Source organism: Delphinapterus leucas, chromosome 8 (genome assembly GCF_059928025.1).
Source record: "Delphinapterus leucas isolate spDelLeu-1000000601 "Yukka" chromosome 8, BTC_Dleu_Yukka2, whole genome shotgun sequence".
Classification (NCBI taxonomy): Eukaryota; Metazoa; Chordata; class Mammalia; order Artiodactyla; family Monodontidae; genus Delphinapterus; species Delphinapterus leucas.
This window is the reverse complement of record NC_143136.1, coordinates 59918819-59936288: the sequence shown is the minus strand read 5'-3', so window position 1 is coordinate 59936288 and position 17470 is coordinate 59918819. Positions and strand designations below refer to the sequence as shown.

General features: G+C 42.5%; 1 protein-coding gene across 1 annotated transcript in view; it reads left to right on the top strand.

Moving 5' to 3' along the window:
* The window catches only part of RAPGEF4 (Rap guanine nucleotide exchange factor 4), a 141299-nt gene that overhangs the window by 95554 nt on the left and 28275 nt on the right, over positions 1 to 17470 (top strand). Inside the window, exons 14-19 of the mRNA XM_022570050.2 lie at positions 7668 to 7818; positions 9555 to 9643; positions 10395 to 10425; positions 10638 to 10716; positions 11876 to 12022; positions 13924 to 14021. Of these exons, the coding sequence (XP_022425758.1) occupies positions 7668 to 7818; positions 9555 to 9643; positions 10395 to 10425; positions 10638 to 10716; positions 11876 to 12022; positions 13924 to 14021 (595 nt within the window). The remainder of the gene's footprint in view (positions 1 to 7667; positions 7819 to 9554; positions 9644 to 10394; positions 10426 to 10637; positions 10717 to 11875; positions 12023 to 13923; positions 14022 to 17470) is intronic.

The following is a 17470-nucleotide window of genomic DNA, read 5'->3' as shown; positions in this document are numbered from 1 at the left end:
AGAACAGGCAGCCTCTTGCCCCAATTGCCTGTGGCAGCCGTCCTACAACCATTAGGGGAATAAGCCCTATGACAAAGCTGAGATGAGTTGAGCGTCAGGGAAATAATGAAGTCTAGGATGACATCATTGCACTCAGACCAATCCTGAAGCTTACCCTACGACAGAGTCTCTGTTATGTCAACAAATACAACAATACTATCTGTTCTAAACAACAATCTGTTGTTTAGAACAGATTGTTACTTCAGCTGAAAGAATCTTAAGTGATAAATGGTTTAAATTTATAAAAATTTAAATACAGCAATAATTTTGGTCAAATATTAGTATCCTAATTTCTTTTGGCTTAGTATTAAACATGAATTTTATGCTTCTGGTGTGGAAATAATTTAGTTTCTTGAATTAAAAAGAAAAAATGGAATACAGATTTGCCACTAAGTTTTAGGTAAAACTGCCTTTGTATGTATTACGTCCCTTATACAGAAACAAAGTAAACACAATAGCTTTCCTTACTGAAAAGGCAGAGTCTCCATCCTTTATTTCTCTGTGAAAATGACCTGGGGGTATTCTCTTTATAAGTTGACTTGGGTTCTCCAAGAGGAACAATTACCAAAATTTGTAAATCAAGATTTACAGAAGAGCATCAGATCCTTAAAGCCATGTTTTTAGGAATACTCTTGGCATTTGTAAGGAAGATTGTCAGCTTAAATTTTGTTGAAGCCAAATTTTACCATTTTAGTCCTTTACTTGGTTCCAAAAAGTGTTTGATCCATGTGGCACTGTAAGAACAATTTATCTCTGCAGATACTCAATTTCAGAGTTTATTTCCAATGAGGAAGGCTTGGTTTGATGATGATACGAACATGGTATCCTCTTTCAGAGAAAATGGCTGTATTATCAGGCATTCTACAAAGTATTTTGTATACATTTTCTCAGCCTCATGTCAACACTGTGAGATGTGTACTCTTCTTGCATTAAGGAAGTGAGACTGAGCAGATAAATAATTTGTCCCAAGTTACATACTAGTAAGGGTTGGAACAATATTTGAACCCAAGCAATTGTTGCATTAGGCCAAGTCCTAACTGCTCTGCTATGAGTACAAACCCCTGACTAAAACTAAAAAGAATAGCCAAGAACTAAAGGCTTCTGAAAATGCAGAGAAGTCTGAAAATCAGTGAGGAAAAAAAATATTCTGAGCAAGAAAATGGGAGGCAGGAAGCGCTCATGTGAGCTCCAAGTTAATAGATAAGCAATAAGGATTGGTTACACACAATAAGCAATAAGGAAGGTGCACACAAACACAGGAGCAGCTGTGTTGGTAGGAATAGCATCACAGTGTTCAACTCAGAAATGCCTGGTCTTATGAAAAATTCCAAAGCCATCCATTTAAAGATTTTGTATTATTTCCAGAGGTGGATCAGCGATAATGATGATCGATAACCTTTAACTGAGTACCTAATATGTCTCCGATGCCATTCTGCGTGGTTTACCAGTATTGCCTCATCTCCTTCGTAACAGCAATCCTGTGAAGTTTACTGATGATGGAGAGACTGAGGCTCTAAATGGTCAGTTAACTGACCGAGGGTCTCACAGTTGATAAGTGGGGAAGCCAAGAGATGAACACAGATGGTCTAATTCCAGAACTTGCATTCCCAAGCACATGCTGCATCAAGGAAGGAGTAGACTTGGTGCTCAGGATGTGGGGAGGCTCCACAAAGTCAAGCAGGGTAGTAAAGAGGCCCATACTACAGTCGGAAAAGCAAGAGCTCTGAAGTCAAAAGACCCGTGTTTAAGACCTGCGTCTTGAAACCTGTATTACTTGGCAATTAACCTCTCTGTACCCCATCTATATAATAGGGGTAATTATACCTGCCCTACCCACCTCACCAGGTTTTTGCGAAGATCAAATAAGGCTGTGTGTGGGAAATACATTACAAACCTTAAAGCCCTGTGTAAATAGTGCCCCCTATAAATAAATGATTGTACCATCATGAGAGGAATATGGCATAAAATAATGTGCAAAAGCTTTGTCTAGTCAGTGGGCAGATGACCCCCAAAGTTTGTTTTCAGCTTCAAGCAGAGCTCTTGTATGCAAAGCAGGGTTTTAAAAAACAACAACATTGAAGAGTATCAGTCTGAATGTTGATAAGTGTTTTACAAATAGCTGCATAATTAGCATGTACTTACTGCAGAAAGTATACATAATATTTTTATTCCCTGTTGTAGGCTGTAATGAACCTGCTGCCTCTACATCCTAGGAGGTTTTCACTTACTTTCCCCATGATAATTTTAATACATGGAACCATTATTAGCTGAATTAAGAATAAGTAAATGAGCAGTAAAAAAAAAAAATACAGAAAAATTACAGGTGCCTGTGGTGAGTAAGATAATAACTAGGTAAAAATATATGAACTAATTACAGTGTTTGAACGGCAGAGCCGGCATGAGGAAAATGCCTCAGTGGAATATTAAACCTGCTGTTGGCAGGGTAGAAAGACTCTGTGGCCTTCACCTCTTCTGATTCTCAGCCCTAATACCTCACTGAAAACAGATCCAATTTGTCTTCATCCATGTTTATATGATGTCAAAGGGGCTGGTCCAGTTCAATAAAGATTCAGTCATTCTGAAAGGCTGTGGTCCTATAGACTAAAGACCCAATAACTAAAAGGTTCTGTTTAAAAGATGTACCAGATTTTGGTATTTACTGTAGACTTAGTCAACCTGGTAACATTGAATATGAACTTATTTAGAATGTATCTACGATCTGCATTTGATATCTCGACAAAATGGAATTTCAGGTAATTTAGATAAAGAGTTTTAAAGAGCTGTGATATTTTGGGGGAAAAACAGTTTAAAGAATATTCTATTATATGTAGCACTCCAAACAGTGTCACTGAATAGTTTAAGGTGAACATTTGAGGCTTTTTATGTTTGCGTGCCCAGTCCTTGATTAGGAAATGTAGAGATTCACGTTGAATTTAAGACATGGTTCCTGCAGTTAAGGATTCTTTTTTTTGAATTTGTTTTCTTTTTTTATTGAAGTATAGTTAATTTACAATGTTGTGTTAGTTTCAAGTGTACAGCAAAGTGATTCAGTTATAGATATGTATGTTCTTTTTCAGATCCTTTTCCATTATAGGTTATTACAAGGTAACTGAGTATAGTTCCCTGTGCTATACAGTAGGTCCTTGTTGATTATCTGTTTTATACATTGTAGTGTGTCTATGTTAATCCCAAACTCCTAACTTATCTCTCCCCCTGCCCCCCACCATCCCCTGTGGTAGCCATAAGTTTGTTTTCTATGTCTGTGGGTATATTTCTGTTTTGTATAGAAGCACATTTGTATCTTTTTATTAGATTACACATACAAGTGATATCATATGATACTTGTCTTTCTCTGTCTGACTTCATTTTAATATGATAATCTCTAGGTCCATCTATGTTGCTGAAGGATTATTTAATGCTCTTGGATGGTGAAAAGTCATATTACCATAATGAGAAACCTCAAATTAGGATTTGAATCATCAGTAGTTTAAGAATATCTGGTCTGATTAGGAGTGGAGAGCCACTGCTTTCTAAATCAACAGACGTTGGACAAGAGAACTGGTTGAATATATATAGCAGAGGGGGTCTAGTTCAGACATGAGGGATCCTGCTTCGCTGACTCTCAGATGGTCAAGGCTGCAACAATTAACTCCCGGTTTTCTGTATGTGCTTTGTCTTCTTTGAGGGCTTTTGAGGATCAGTTCTACATCTCGCATGGATTTCCCTGTTATCCAACAAACTTCTAGGTTACCTAATTCTGCTGCATAGCATATGTTTGGATAAAGAAATAATAATATTAGACAAACACAATAACATAAACAAGTCAACAGAGTACTGGGGCGGGAGGTAAGAGAGCTGAGTTCTAGTTGGAAGAATTCCATTGATAGATTCAGAAAAATCACTTCACCTCATTCTACCTGTTCCCTTACTTCTAAAAATGGTGGAGTTGAAGGAGATAAAGCTCAGATTCTATGATTCTGTGAATCATCTGAAATCAACTCAGTATATGACTGATGAGTTTGGCCACTTGGACTACTATGGCCTTTTCTTAATTGTGTTAAAAGTAACAATTAAGGGAATAATTCCAGATTCTCTTCCAGACTTTAGCACTTTATGAGCGACCAGAATCAAATACCAGAACCATGTTATCTTTCTGTGACTTTTTCCCATGAATTCAAGCAGCCATATTGCTTCTTACCAGAACCCAGCTGTCATGATATCACGAGTCATGACCTTATTCTACACAAGTATTTCCTGATCATATGACAAAATCATTAGATTATTATGTGTTTGATATTCTCTACTAACCCACTCTTGAAACAGACATTAGCTAAGTATGTATTTCAGATGGTGTTCTTCGTATGTTAAAAATGTGTGTGGTATGCATTAATGATCCTTTCTAAACTGTTATTTGTGCTGGAGAAGAGTTAGATTTTTATTCCACATAGGACTTTCTCCATCAAATGGTTCATGCATTATTATCCCAGCTTTAGCCACGGAAAGTAATGGTTTCTGCAACCTTTCTGATGTGTGTGAATTTACAAATACTATATTTGAAATGTTACTCTTGTTAGCTTGCATTTTTGACATCATATTGAGACAAGGGACCTGGTGGGATGCTCTTTATTCTTTGGCTGCTTTCTGAAGGGAATATAGGTTTCTTCTCTTTCCCCTTCTTTTTTGTAGGAGTTAAATAAAATCTAAAACTCACATAAATATTCTAAAAACCTGGGGAGATTGTTATGGGAATAAATAGAAGCCCCAGCACCTCCCCTGTGACCATTTCAGGCAGATCAGTTACAGGTAGAGTCTTCTCTGTGTCCCCTGAGAATCTGATTCAGCAGCCTGTTGAGGAGTGGAATGGTGTAATGCCTGTGGCGGGGCCGAATCCTTGAGCACGTGCCTAGATTCAGCTATGAAAATACTATTACTCCCAACCCCACCTTAGTGAATAAACACCTGGAAGGGGAAAGGCAAGACTTTGTGAAACAAATCAGTGCTTCCTTTTGTTTTTTCCAGAGGTAAAGATTCGTAACTTTCATGAGAAAAAAGAGAAAGCCTCTTCCTACTCCCTCTGGATTCAGTCAGTTCTAGCTCCCAGGAGGCTGTGGAGCTATACATGAAGAGTGGGGGGCACTCAGCCCTTGGTTTCGGGATTGGACATGCTGAGTCAGCTCTAGGAAACTAGGAACTTCAGCAAAAAGTTCCAAAAGGAAGGAACGAAGAGGAGGAGGGAGGGAGGGAGGGAGGAAGGACGGATGAGAGAGAGAGGGAGAAAGAGAGAGAGGAGGAGAAATCTCTTTCCCATTAGGATCTCTGCTTCCCAGATGCAATTACTGGTAATAATTTCATGAACCCAAGCACCAGTGTGTAGTCACTATAGCCACTGTTTGGGCCATAGGGGTGGCCATAAGAGCCCGGCCTGGATTTGTAAGCCCTGCCATTTACTCACTGAACCACCTTGGGCAGATCTCCTCTCTGACCCTCGGTCTCCTCATCTGTAAATATTTACCCTTCAGGTTTGTGGAGAGCATTACACGATCATGTAAGCACTTGAGTATATTTATTATAAACTGTAGAGCCCGACCCATATTTGAAGTGTTAATCACGTTAATCCTTGCAATCATGTGTTTTTATTGTACACAAAAGACAGATTTCCCCAGCAGAAGAGAAGACAAGAAAAATCTGTGTCCTGACCCACAGAGACAATGACAATTTAGTCATCCTACACTAGGGCCCTATAGATTAGCCACAGGTGTGCAGCTGGTGTCTCTGGATGCAACATACAAGCATGTGTATTGCTTCCTTGAGTCCAAGTCGGGATAACCTGGAAAGTTAGAATCATATCCACTTACTATCAACTAGATATTTCAAACCATTTCAGCCTCATACAAGTAGGAAAGAACCTCTCTCTCTCTCTCACTCTCTTACTGACTTATGAGTGAACCAGTACATATTTTTCAATCAGTCAAGAATTACTCGCTTGGTACCCACCATGTGCCTGACTATGCTCCTAGGTACCCTAAAAGATAGTCTTAAAATGTAGTGCCCAGCATTACAATTCTTCGGAAAGAAAGACTGAGTTATGTGTGCATCCCAGCAAGAGACCAAAGGGTTAATCAGAAAAAAAATAATTTTCACAGAAAGTGATCTTTCTTCCCTTTTTTATTGTAAGCTCAAAGAGAATTGTAGCAATACAGGTTGAGCAATTTTCTTTTTTATGAATCCCGTGCTCAGTTGATGAAAGCCATTTTGCAACCCATTTACATGCAGTAAACCTTTGCTTTAAAGTTCTGTCACTTACCTTGATCGTGATTACTTATAGTCCCTTTAGAAAAGGCCCTGGACTGGTTTAGCTCCCAAGCATAGCACTGCCACAAGACAGTTTTCTACAGTGCCTTTTAAGTCATGGTCGTAAGCTAAGACATGCCCAGTCTTGTAGCCAGGTATGAGGCACAGGGATATTGTATAATGCAGAATAAACTAGCTGGAATTAGGAGTCTTGGATTTAAAACCAGCTCTACAATCTCACTATGTAATCTTGGCCATTCACACTCCTTTACTGTCAGCTTGCTCACTTGTAGAAAGAATGATGTTTTCATCCCAAGACTATAAAGTAGGGCTTAACTGAGGTACTCTCTGTGCAAGTTACAGTGTAAGTTATAAAAAGGAAACTGTTTTATGAACGAATCGTCTATAATATGTACTATAAATCACTGAAAAAGGAACAGTATGTCTAATCTAAAATTTTTCTTGATCACATACTATATTTTCCCTACTGTAATCCACAGAAGAATGTAAACTGAGAGCAGGGACCTTCACCAGACACATACAGTAGACACTCAATCAGGTATCTGTTGTATTAATGGATAAAATTTCTATGTAAACGTCACTGTGCTAGGCATGGTACGGAATACAAGAAAAGTAACGTGTTACCCCAAGCCTCAAGGAATCTATAGTTAAGATGACTAACCAGTGATGCACAAAAAGCCAGCAAGAGTTAAGTAATGGTTCTGAGCAAGAGAAAAAAGGATGGTATAAAAACTGTGTCTAAAAAAAACTGTGTCTGAGTCCCTCACCGGAAGACGGATACAGCAGGAACCTTTCCTTGTCCTAACCCTGGGTGAGTTTATCTACCTCAGTCTCACTTCCTTCCCATGTGCTTTTTGTGTCAGTCACGGTTCCAGCAGGACTGGATGCCCACTCGTAAGTGTTTAACTGAAGCGCATATAATGAAGGATTGTAGAGATGTGTCCAGAATCGTGGGAGCCAACAAGAGGTGGCAAGGCGCAACAGCAGGAAGCATTACCAGCCCTAGAGGTGAAGGAGGGCAGCAGGCAGGCAGGGAATGTGATGAGAGCCGGAGCCAGGCGCAACAAGAATCCTTGTCAACACACAAGTCCAAGTGGAGCCATGCAAGTCTAATTCTTTGGGCAGCGATCAAGGCAAAGCCAGTTGGGTTTGTCTGCATCTGGTCCAGAACCCGTGTGCAGGTGAGGGTCTTCTTGAGGGCCTAAGGAAGGTTTTCCAGTAGTCCAGGAGGCAGGCTTTCTGAAGCTGGGATCTGTCACCCTATCTTTGCAAGTAGCACAGTGAATGGCTAAATATCTTCCTTGACTCCTTGGCACCTACCACGCACAGCCTTCACAAGGTACAGAACAGGAGAAAATGGATTATGCCCTCAACAATAAGAGGCGAGTCATCCGCCTGGTTTTGCAGTGGGCCGCCATGTATGGAGACGTCCTGCAAGAGGATGATGTGGCAATGGCTTTCCTGGAGGTACGTGGGGGTCATCCCTGCCAAGAATGCACCTTTGTCCTACAATGCAGGGACTACCCATAGGCATGGCAGCTTCCCTGGAGGGACTGTAATTGCCGATCCTAGATTCTGTTAACATGTTCTTTCATCAGAAAGGTACTATAAGGAAAGTAAAGAAAAGCATCATCCATTATCCTGCCCCTGTAATTCAATAACTGGAAGTAGCATTCTAATGTATCTTCATTTGGTTATTTTCTCTGTTATATTTTCCGTAGTTGTAATCACATAGTACCCATCATTTTACAGGCTGCTTTTTCCACTTGATGTAAGGAGTTTTCCATGGCAGTAGAGTCTTTCTAATAAAACTTTCTAATGGCCCTGCCACAGATATATTTATTTGTTCCCATATTATTGGATATTTACATCATTTCCATTTTTACCTTCCTAGAATAACAGCGTAGTGAACACTTTTGTGCCAATAGGTCTATCCTTGGTTATATTCCTAGCAGTGGGATTACTAGATCAAATGGTGGATACTTTTGAGTAGAGAGAAGCAGATAACTTTACTGAGGAATTCCTGGGGCCACGAGGTAGCTCTGAAGGGAAACGATTTACTTTGTAAACACTGCTTTAAGCTGAGCTTCCCTTTTCCTTCCCATGGCTCCAGCCCAAGTTACAGCATTGACCTGGGCATTTAATCCTTGATGACTCATTCTGTCCTCCGAATCTGAGATGGGGACCTTACTCCTGTGCGGGCAAAAGGCAATGTGGCTTCTGTTTCAAACCTTATCAGTCTGTCTGTTCAATAATGAATTATCCAAAAGAAACGTCCCCACTCTCTCCTTTTTACTCATGTCATTTGGCAGGCAGAGAAGTGAGGCTGGGAGGAAAGGTGGACGATGAGAGTCCCTCACAGCTGTGGGATAAAGGATTTTGAAAATGTAGAGGAATAATAGCAGCTTGGGTCATTGGGTCATGGCCTCTACCCATTGCATCGAGTAAAGGACCACTTTACAGATGAGCCAAAGTGGTGTGAAGCTGCCACTGCCACAGCTCTCAGCTCCTGCTGGGGAGGCCACTGCTCCTGCACAAAGCAGGGCACGGCTGCTGCTGCACGGTGGGCGGGACCATTCCCAGGACGTCAGTGAAGAGTCCTGAGTTGGTGACGTGAACTCAGCAGAATTTCAGCTCAGTGCTGAAAACCACGACTGTACTTTTACCACCAACAGTTAACCGCGACCAGTGGTAAATATTAAACAACAAATACTAAAATAATATTCAAAATAAATATTAAAATTTCCCTGAAAAAACATTGAGGTGAAAACAGTGCTCTTCAAGGATAGACTATAAAATAACCCATTCCAGAACACTGCATTGCATTGCCTTTGGTATAAATATCATATAAACAATTCATTTGCAATTCAATTTTTTTTAAATTTTTTTATTGTGGTAGAATATATCGAACATAAAATTTGCTGTTTTAATCTTTCTGAAGCATACAATTCAGTGGCATTAATTACGTTCGCAGTGTAACGCAAGCATCACCACCATCAGTTTCCAAAACTTTTTCTCCCTTGCAATTGTGAATTTAGGCATGCCGTAACGTTCTCTTTTACTTTTTTGTCCCCAGTCCATGAAACCATGGTCTGGAGATGCTAGTGAGGCAGGTGACATAGGGACACGTCTTTGTTGCTCTTTACAGAATTACGTACCTTTTGCAGTTCTTGTTAAAAGCCTGTGACCTTTGCCAATTACAGGAGTTTTATGTGTCTGTATCAGATGATGCCCGGATGATTGCTGCCCTCAAGGAGCAACTGCCCGAGTTGGAGAAGATTGTCAAGCAAATGTAAGGAAGGGCTTGGCTTTGGGGTGTGCTTTCATCAAGTAAGTGCCTGCTGCCTCTGAATCACATCATCTTCCAGGAGGTCCTTTGCCCACCTCCCAAAAGGTGAAAGATGCTTTGTCAACAACCACACACTATTCTGATTTGAGCAATCTGAGAGTCGGGTGAAGAGGTGCAGTCAGGCCAGATTAACAAAAGGACAGAGATTCCCCTTAGCTGCCTTCTGTGCCGGATGGCCGCCAAGAGAGAGCCTGGGGAGCCAGAGATCCTCTCTGAGTGTCTGACTCAATAAACTCGGGTCCCTTTGGTTCAAGGCAGTGAATCCAGTAGTAAAGTGGTCAGTGGCACCTAAAGAAAGTTTGAGGAGAATTACTTATATGGTAAATTCACTTTTGGCTGCCTATGCTGTTGGTGGTGAATATTTGTGTCCTCTCAGTGGCAACACAGAAGGTTTTCACACGCTGTTCTTTGAGCCGTTGATTAAATACTGGCTGCCAAATAGACTTTGAGATCAAGAAATTCTGGCTTTTATCGTCAGTTCGACCAGGGATCTGTCTGTGACAAGAGCTGATCTCTTAGCTGTCTCCTCTGGGCCTTGGCCTCTCAGTATTAAAATAAGGAGGCTCGTGTTGCCTCCTGAAGGGATGCTGTGGTTTCATCTTCTAATGTTAAGATCAAAGTTATATGCAAATGAAGCAATTTAAAATAATAGTACCAACAGGATCAAATAATGTGCTTTCTCTATTTCTCGTAGTTCAGAAGATGCAAAGGCTCCACAAAAGAAGGTAAGTGGCAATGGATTAGGATCCTCTAACTGTGCCCTGTAGAGTGACAGTTCTCCAGAAACATGACATTGCAATATATGACAGTGCTACTTTGTAAAGACAAAATATGTTTACTTCTCGACTCTGCTCCTCAGATGTGTGTCCTCTGAGTTGCAAACGTGCATTTGTCATTCATTCCTTATGACAGCTGCTGCGGTTATTATTTTTTACAGCACAAAGTTCTCTTGCAGCAGTTCAACACAGGCGATGACAGAGCCCAGAAGCGCCAGCCTATCCGTGGCTCTGATGAAGGTGAGAATGTCTTCCAACTTGTGCAGATTATTTAAAGTCAGAATAAAATCTCCCCCCTGGGAATCACCCCTTGGGCCCACAGAATAGCTTTTCTTGGCTGTCCCTGTGTACTCCAAATGGTTTGCTTGGAGGTGCCCGTTTGCATTCCAGTTATTTATGTTCTTGAACTCTGTGCCTGGAGCTGGGGCGCTTGTTCACACTCCCCTGATTCTGCCTCTCCCCCACTGCTACCTCTCCTTGAAGGAGAGAAAGATTATCTCAGGCACCCGTTGTCAACGTGGCAGGAGGGTGGCTGGCGCTTTGCAGATGCCTCGCTGAGGTGGAGCGCCAGGGGCACCTGCAGAGCGGGGCTCCCACCCAGGGAGAGCACTCTGGCCCTGAGCAGTACCTCGTTAGCAGCCATCAGGGAGGCAGAGATGCTGGCTGTTATTGTTTGCTTGGTTAAGATTTCTCCAAAGAATCACAACCAAAATAAGATGAATGATCATGATAAAATCTTCATCTTAAGCCACAGATGACTCTTGTAATTTAGCGGTGCCCCAAACTCCAGAATTACAGGAGGTGGAATTGCCTTCAAGATCTGTGTGTTCAGAGCTGAGCGTCTGGGTGCCACATAGGGGTCTGCTGAGAGCTGAGTACCACCCGTGCCACCTGGCCTGGCCTCCGAGTACACAAACCAGGGAACAAGTGAGCAGCCATGTCAGCAAATGTTCATGGCCCCAGGCGGAAGCACTCCTGTCTGCAGAGGCGTTAATGTTGGCTCCCCACCACTGCGCCGGGCTGCAGGAATCTAGTAATCTGCCTACAGCACAGCACTCCCGGTATTGTGAAAAAGAGGCTCACAGACAAAGGCAGACCCAGAAAATTGGCCTAAACATACTTCTCATTGTTTCGCATGACCTATGTGTGGGTTTTTCACAAATATCTGTTGTGGTTTTTGTAACTGGAGCTGGCAGTCATGGACTTTTCTTAGACCAATGCTAAGGTAAGAAGTTTTAGAAGGGGGCAGGCATAGGCATAAATGAGTACAAATAAATACAAATCTTAAGAATGGCAAGATGATGCAAATTTTGGAGCATGTCTAAACATTTTGCATAGCTTTTGTTTTTTTAAGAACTCACAAGACCAACTTATCTTATTGTTGCTGCCTTCCCAATAGTTCTGTTTAAAGTCTATTGCATGGACCACACCTACACAACCATCCGGGTGCCGGTGGCTGCCTCGGTGAAGGAAGTCCTCAGCGCAGTTGCCGACAAACTAGGCTCTGGGGAAGGCCTGATCATCATCAAGATGAGTTCCGGAGGAGGTAACCGCCTTCTGCAAAGCAGAATATCCCATCCAAACAGAACCCTGCCAGAAGTTAGCGAGGCCCTTCCAAGCTGATCCAAAGGGACAGATAGGTGCTGTGTATGCTCCCCAAAATAACAGAAATAAAGTGGTCAGAGGCGGGCTGGGCTAGTGTCTAATATCCCCTATCCTGTAGGTAACCACTGTGAAGCAGAACAGGGTGAAATGATCTATCCAAGGCAGTTGGAACTGAGGTCTCTGGTGTGGATGTCAGCCTGGAGTTCTTTCCCTATAAACCCTAAACAAAAAAGCTTAAGGCTGTAATAACATATAATGGAAAAGAATTGAAAAACAATTTATACATGTAAATATCTGTGTCTATATGTATATATGTATTACTGAATCACTTTGCTGTATACCTGAAATAACACAACACCGTAAATCAACCATACTGCAATTAAAAAAAAAAAAAAAAGCTTAAGACCTTGGAGCTCTGAGAAACGTGGGCCCTAAGAGGGCACCTGGCTTTTCTAGCTAAAGGCTGTAGGTTTTCACAAGTCTGAAGTCGGAGGTGGCCATAGGCTGGTTCTTTCCAGTTGATGATGGTGTTCCTCCTTTCCCAGTAAAGAGGGCAGGAACTCAGCTCGTCAAACAAAACGAGAAGTCTTTTCCCTCGCAGGATTACTAGACTGCTTTCTGCTTTCCTGAAATGTCGTTTATTCATTCTTCATATAGTTTCTGGCCACTTAGCGTGGCTGTGAGAGGAGAGGAGGTGTTGGACACAGCCTGGGCCTCCAGGTTGCTCACAGGCTGGTGAGGCGGGAGACAATAAATAAATAATTATAGTCCATGCCGGCGAGAGTTTTGGAAGGGTCTGCATGCATTGCAGTGAGAGCCTGGAGGAGAGAGCCGTCAGGCTAGCTGGTCCAGTACGATTTGATAGTTATTGGAAGATCCTTCAGGATCGGGTGAGCCATCCCTGCCGTGTTTGAAGACAAATGATTCCACTGATGTAGGATTTTTAAATGCATCTTGGATTCCCAAGATATCCCCTTCCATTTCTGTTCCCGGCACACACGACCCAGGACGTCTGTCTGCCGTGATGATCCCTCTGGCACACTCTCGCCATAGCTATCCCAGGTGCCTCCTTCCCTTCCTTCAGGTTTCCCCCCAAGTGTCATTGTCTCATGGAGGCCCCCTCCTTCCTTTCTCCAGTTCCCTTTCTAAAATTCCCCCTTACACATACTTCCTAGCCTCCTTCCCTGCTATATTGTTTTCTCCTCCTCACAGCTTACTCTCTGGTACATTGGAACCATCTGCATCCCTCACTATAAGCTCTTTCTGGACTGTCTTGGGGTTTTTTCCCTGTATTGTTCCCTTCTGTATCCTCAGTGCCTAGAGCAGTGTCCAGCATACAGTAAATGCTAAATATTTATTGTATGAATTATCTTTTAAATATAGAAGACTTAATCTAATAATGCAGTTGCCCTCCAAATTAGGGAATGAGTGATAAAACACGGTAATAAATTTTACAGCTAAAGTCATGTGGGATCTCAGAAACCCCCTAAGTTTTCTAAAAGTTATCTTGTCATCTCCAGAGCGCTGGGCGTTATTACCATCTGGAAGCGTAACTTGTTTTTTAAAAAGCAGGTGCGGTTTCTGTATGCAGAACCGGGTGACTTGACCCTCGGGTATTTCCATTCCTGTGTTGCGGTCATTTCTGATGGCATCCTGAGCGTCGTGCGCCTGCACGAATGCTGTGTCTTTTTTATTCGGTGGGTGCCTTCAGTACTGTATTTTATGCAGTCACTCTGCGTGTTCCGGTAATTCACCAAGCTGGTAATTTGTTGGTGTGATTAGGGCAGTGCAGCAAATCTCAGGTGCATTTAATAGGCAATCTCTTGCTTTTTATGTTCACAGAAAAGGTGGTGCTCAAGCCTAATGACGTTTCAGTATTTACGACGCTCACTATTAATGGACGCCTGTTTGCTTGCCCGCGAGAGAAATTCGATTCACTGGTAGGTGTGGATGGCCACCTCAGAGCAGCGTCTGCAATCAGAAAAACTTGTCTGGAGCTTAATTTTGCAGTCACGTTGAACCTAGTTGCTAAAAAATCTTGAACGCTACTTGTCTTTTTCTTTTCTGCAGTCTGTCAGGTAAGCCTCAGGTGTTCATTTGAGATGCTCTGAGCTTTAGATTTTCCTTTGTGGAAATTCGCCAAGTAACACCACTACTGGGGCATAATTCAGCTTTCAGAACTCTTTGTAGTAATTCACATCCTTGAAATGTCCCCGGTTTAAATATTACTATTAAGAATCTGAATACTTAGACACCAGGATAGAAATAATGTTTTAAGACAAGACGTTGCAATTTATCCTGCCCCTTAAGGGGGGATGTAGAAATGCATTATGGCAGAGCCACTCTCCGGTCCAGGGAAAATGCTGTTCCCTGAAGGGGCTCTCTCCATCTTGTGTAGGAAATCTCAGAGGCCAGCCGTCTTTCCTAAGTCTCCAAAACAGTGTTCGCGGCCCCACCCAGCTCTCTGTGAGTAAGGGCTTCATCGGCCCTTGCTAATAAGTGACTGGCCCTCTCTTCTTTTTGCAGCTGGTAGGGTTCATTTCTGTTTCTCCTGTAACAGGCATAGAAGTGAGCAGCTACTAGAGTATCTTAGAGAGCCTGTGGGGCGAGTTCAGGGGATAGAGGACTAGTTTTTTCCATCTTTAGACACACCGGGCTTCTTTACCAAGAGAAGTGCAACACGGGCGCTACAGGGAAACTGCATTGCGTTTTAGGGGGAACACTTAAATACGTAAGTGACGCGTGAATACGTTCAGTTTAATCAGATCAGACATTGTAGGTAAATCAAGATTCCCCTTCTTGGACTTTTTAGAGCTTGTTTAGCCTCATCATGATTCTGACCTTCTAGTTTGGGGAGAGCTATCTTGTGCACTGTCTCACAGCCGAGCAGATTTTGCAACATCTTGAATTCACCTGGAGGGGACCTTCACAGAAGGGGCGTTAGTTCTCCCGCCCCTGCCTCATCCGTCTGGCCCGTGAGCACCCTTGCCTCACTCAACCAACCACCAGCGTTGTGTGATCTGAGTCTGCCCCCAGTCCTTTTCGTATATTTTTCATCATCTAGGTTCGTGGCTTCCTGAAAAATAAATATTTCCCAGTATTGAGGGATTGGGGGGAAAAAATGGCATGGATGAGTTACACTGCTCTCTTCTGGAAGCGAAAGCCATCAAAAGCCAGTTCAGCCGGAGCCCTGCCAAAGGTGCCACATGATGTGTGTGCCACACAGCGCTCAGGCCTCCCTTGCCGGCTGGTTCTTGGCCGCGGTGTCCGATGATGTGGTGTAGAGATGGAGAGTGTGGACCATCTCCAGCTCCCTGTGGGGCACATACTAACTTTTTAAGCCTCCGTTTATTTGCACACAACCCTTCAGCCTTACAAGTTCTTAGTCCTTGCTCGTCTTCCATTTTAAGGCCGGAGTAATTGCAGGGAGTTTACTTTGCAGCAAGTACCCAGACGTGAACTTGCTTAACTTCTTCCCTGTCGGTGCTCTGCCATTCACTGGGCTGCCAGCTATGCTGTTGTTTCTAAGGAGTGGTCGAGCTGTCCCTGCCTCACAAAACTGTAGGCACGGAGCTCCGTTTCTGGCTTTCTAAAGATTTCTTTGAGGACAGTCCATCTAGGAAGAGTCGTATACAGGATGCCCCTGCAGTACAGAATGTTGGCCAAACCTTTGATCCATCAACACATACTTATGAAGTGCTAGCTTCTGTGTGACACTAAACCAGTGTCCCAGAGCCTCTGCCCTTAAGACAGTTATGGTCAGATTGGGAGATGAAACTAACACAGACAGCCTGGAACAGAACAAATTGTAGTGCTGAAGTGTTGTCTGGAATTAGTAGAGTGCCAGTAATTTATCCTAGTTGCCTAAGGGCTTGGATTCTAGAGCTTTACTTCCTTGACATTTTAAACATAAATGTCAGTACAGAGCAACTTACAATAAAACCCCATGGCACTGTAATTTCGTTCTAAATACTTTTATCCATTCACTAGCTCCTTAGGTTTTTATTTAGGGCCTATACTATATCATTCCAGGCGGATGATTCTGGCTCTAGGATGCTCTTGAAGATGAACCCATCATGGTCCTCGTGCCTCAGGGAGCTCACAGTATAGCGTGGGACACCAGAGTGTAATGAGTATCCAGTGTGACGAATGCCATTGCAGAGCTAGGCACAGAGGTGTGGGAGCACGAGGAAAGAGGATGCTGCGGTGGCAGCTTACTTTAGCCATCTCTTTGTCACTGACGGTCAGCACATCTTTTCCTTTTTCTTTTTTTTTCATTTTAACATCTTTATTGGAGAATAATTGCTTTACAATGGTATGTTAGTTTCAGCTTCACGACAAAATGAATCAGTTATATATATACATATGTTCCCATATCTCTTCCCGCTTGCATCTCCCTCCCTCTCACCCTCCCTATCCCACCCCTCTAGGTGGTCACAAAGCACCGAGCTGATCTCCCTGTGCTATGTGGCTGCTTCCCACTAGCTATCTACCTTACGTTTGGTAGTGTATATATGTCCATGCCTCTCTCTCGCTTTGTCACAGTTTACCCTTCCCCCTCCCCATAGCCTCAAGTCCATTCTCTAGTAAGTCTGTGTCTTTATTCCTGTTTCACCCCTAGGTTTTTCATGACATTTTTTTTCTTAAATTCCATATGTATGTGTTAGCATACGGTATTTGTCTCTCTCTTTCTGACTTACTTCACTCTGTATGACAGACTCTAGGTCTATCCACCTCATTACAAATAGCTCAATTTCGTTTCTTTTTATGGCTGAGTAATATTCCATTGTATATATGTGCCACATCCTCTTTATCCATTCATCTGATGATGGACACTTAGGTTGTTTCCATCTCCGGGCTATTGTAGATAGAGCTGCAGTGAACATTTTGGTACGTGACTCTTTTTGAATCGTGGTTTTCTCAGGGTATGTGCCCAGTAGTGGGATTGCTGGGTCGTATGGTAGTTCTATTTGTAGTTTTTTAAGGAACCTCCGTACTGTTCTCCACAGTGGCTGTATCAATTTACATTCCCACCAGCAGTGCAAGAGGGTTCCCTTTCCTTCACACCCTCTCCAGCATTTATTGCTTCTAGATTTTTTGATGATGGCCATTCTGACTGGTGTGAGATGATATCTCATTGTAGTTTTGATTTGCATTTCTCTAATGATTAGTGATATTGAGCATTCTTTCACGTGTTTGTTGGCAGTCTGTATATCTTCTTTGGAGAAATGTCTATTTAGGTCTTCTGCCCATTTTTGGATTGGGTTGCTTGTTGTTTTGTTATTAAGCTGCATGAGCTGCTTGTAAATTTCGGAGATTAATCCTTTGTCAGTTGCTTCATTGGCAAATGTTTTCTCCCATTCTGAGGGTTGTCTTTTGGTCTCGTTTA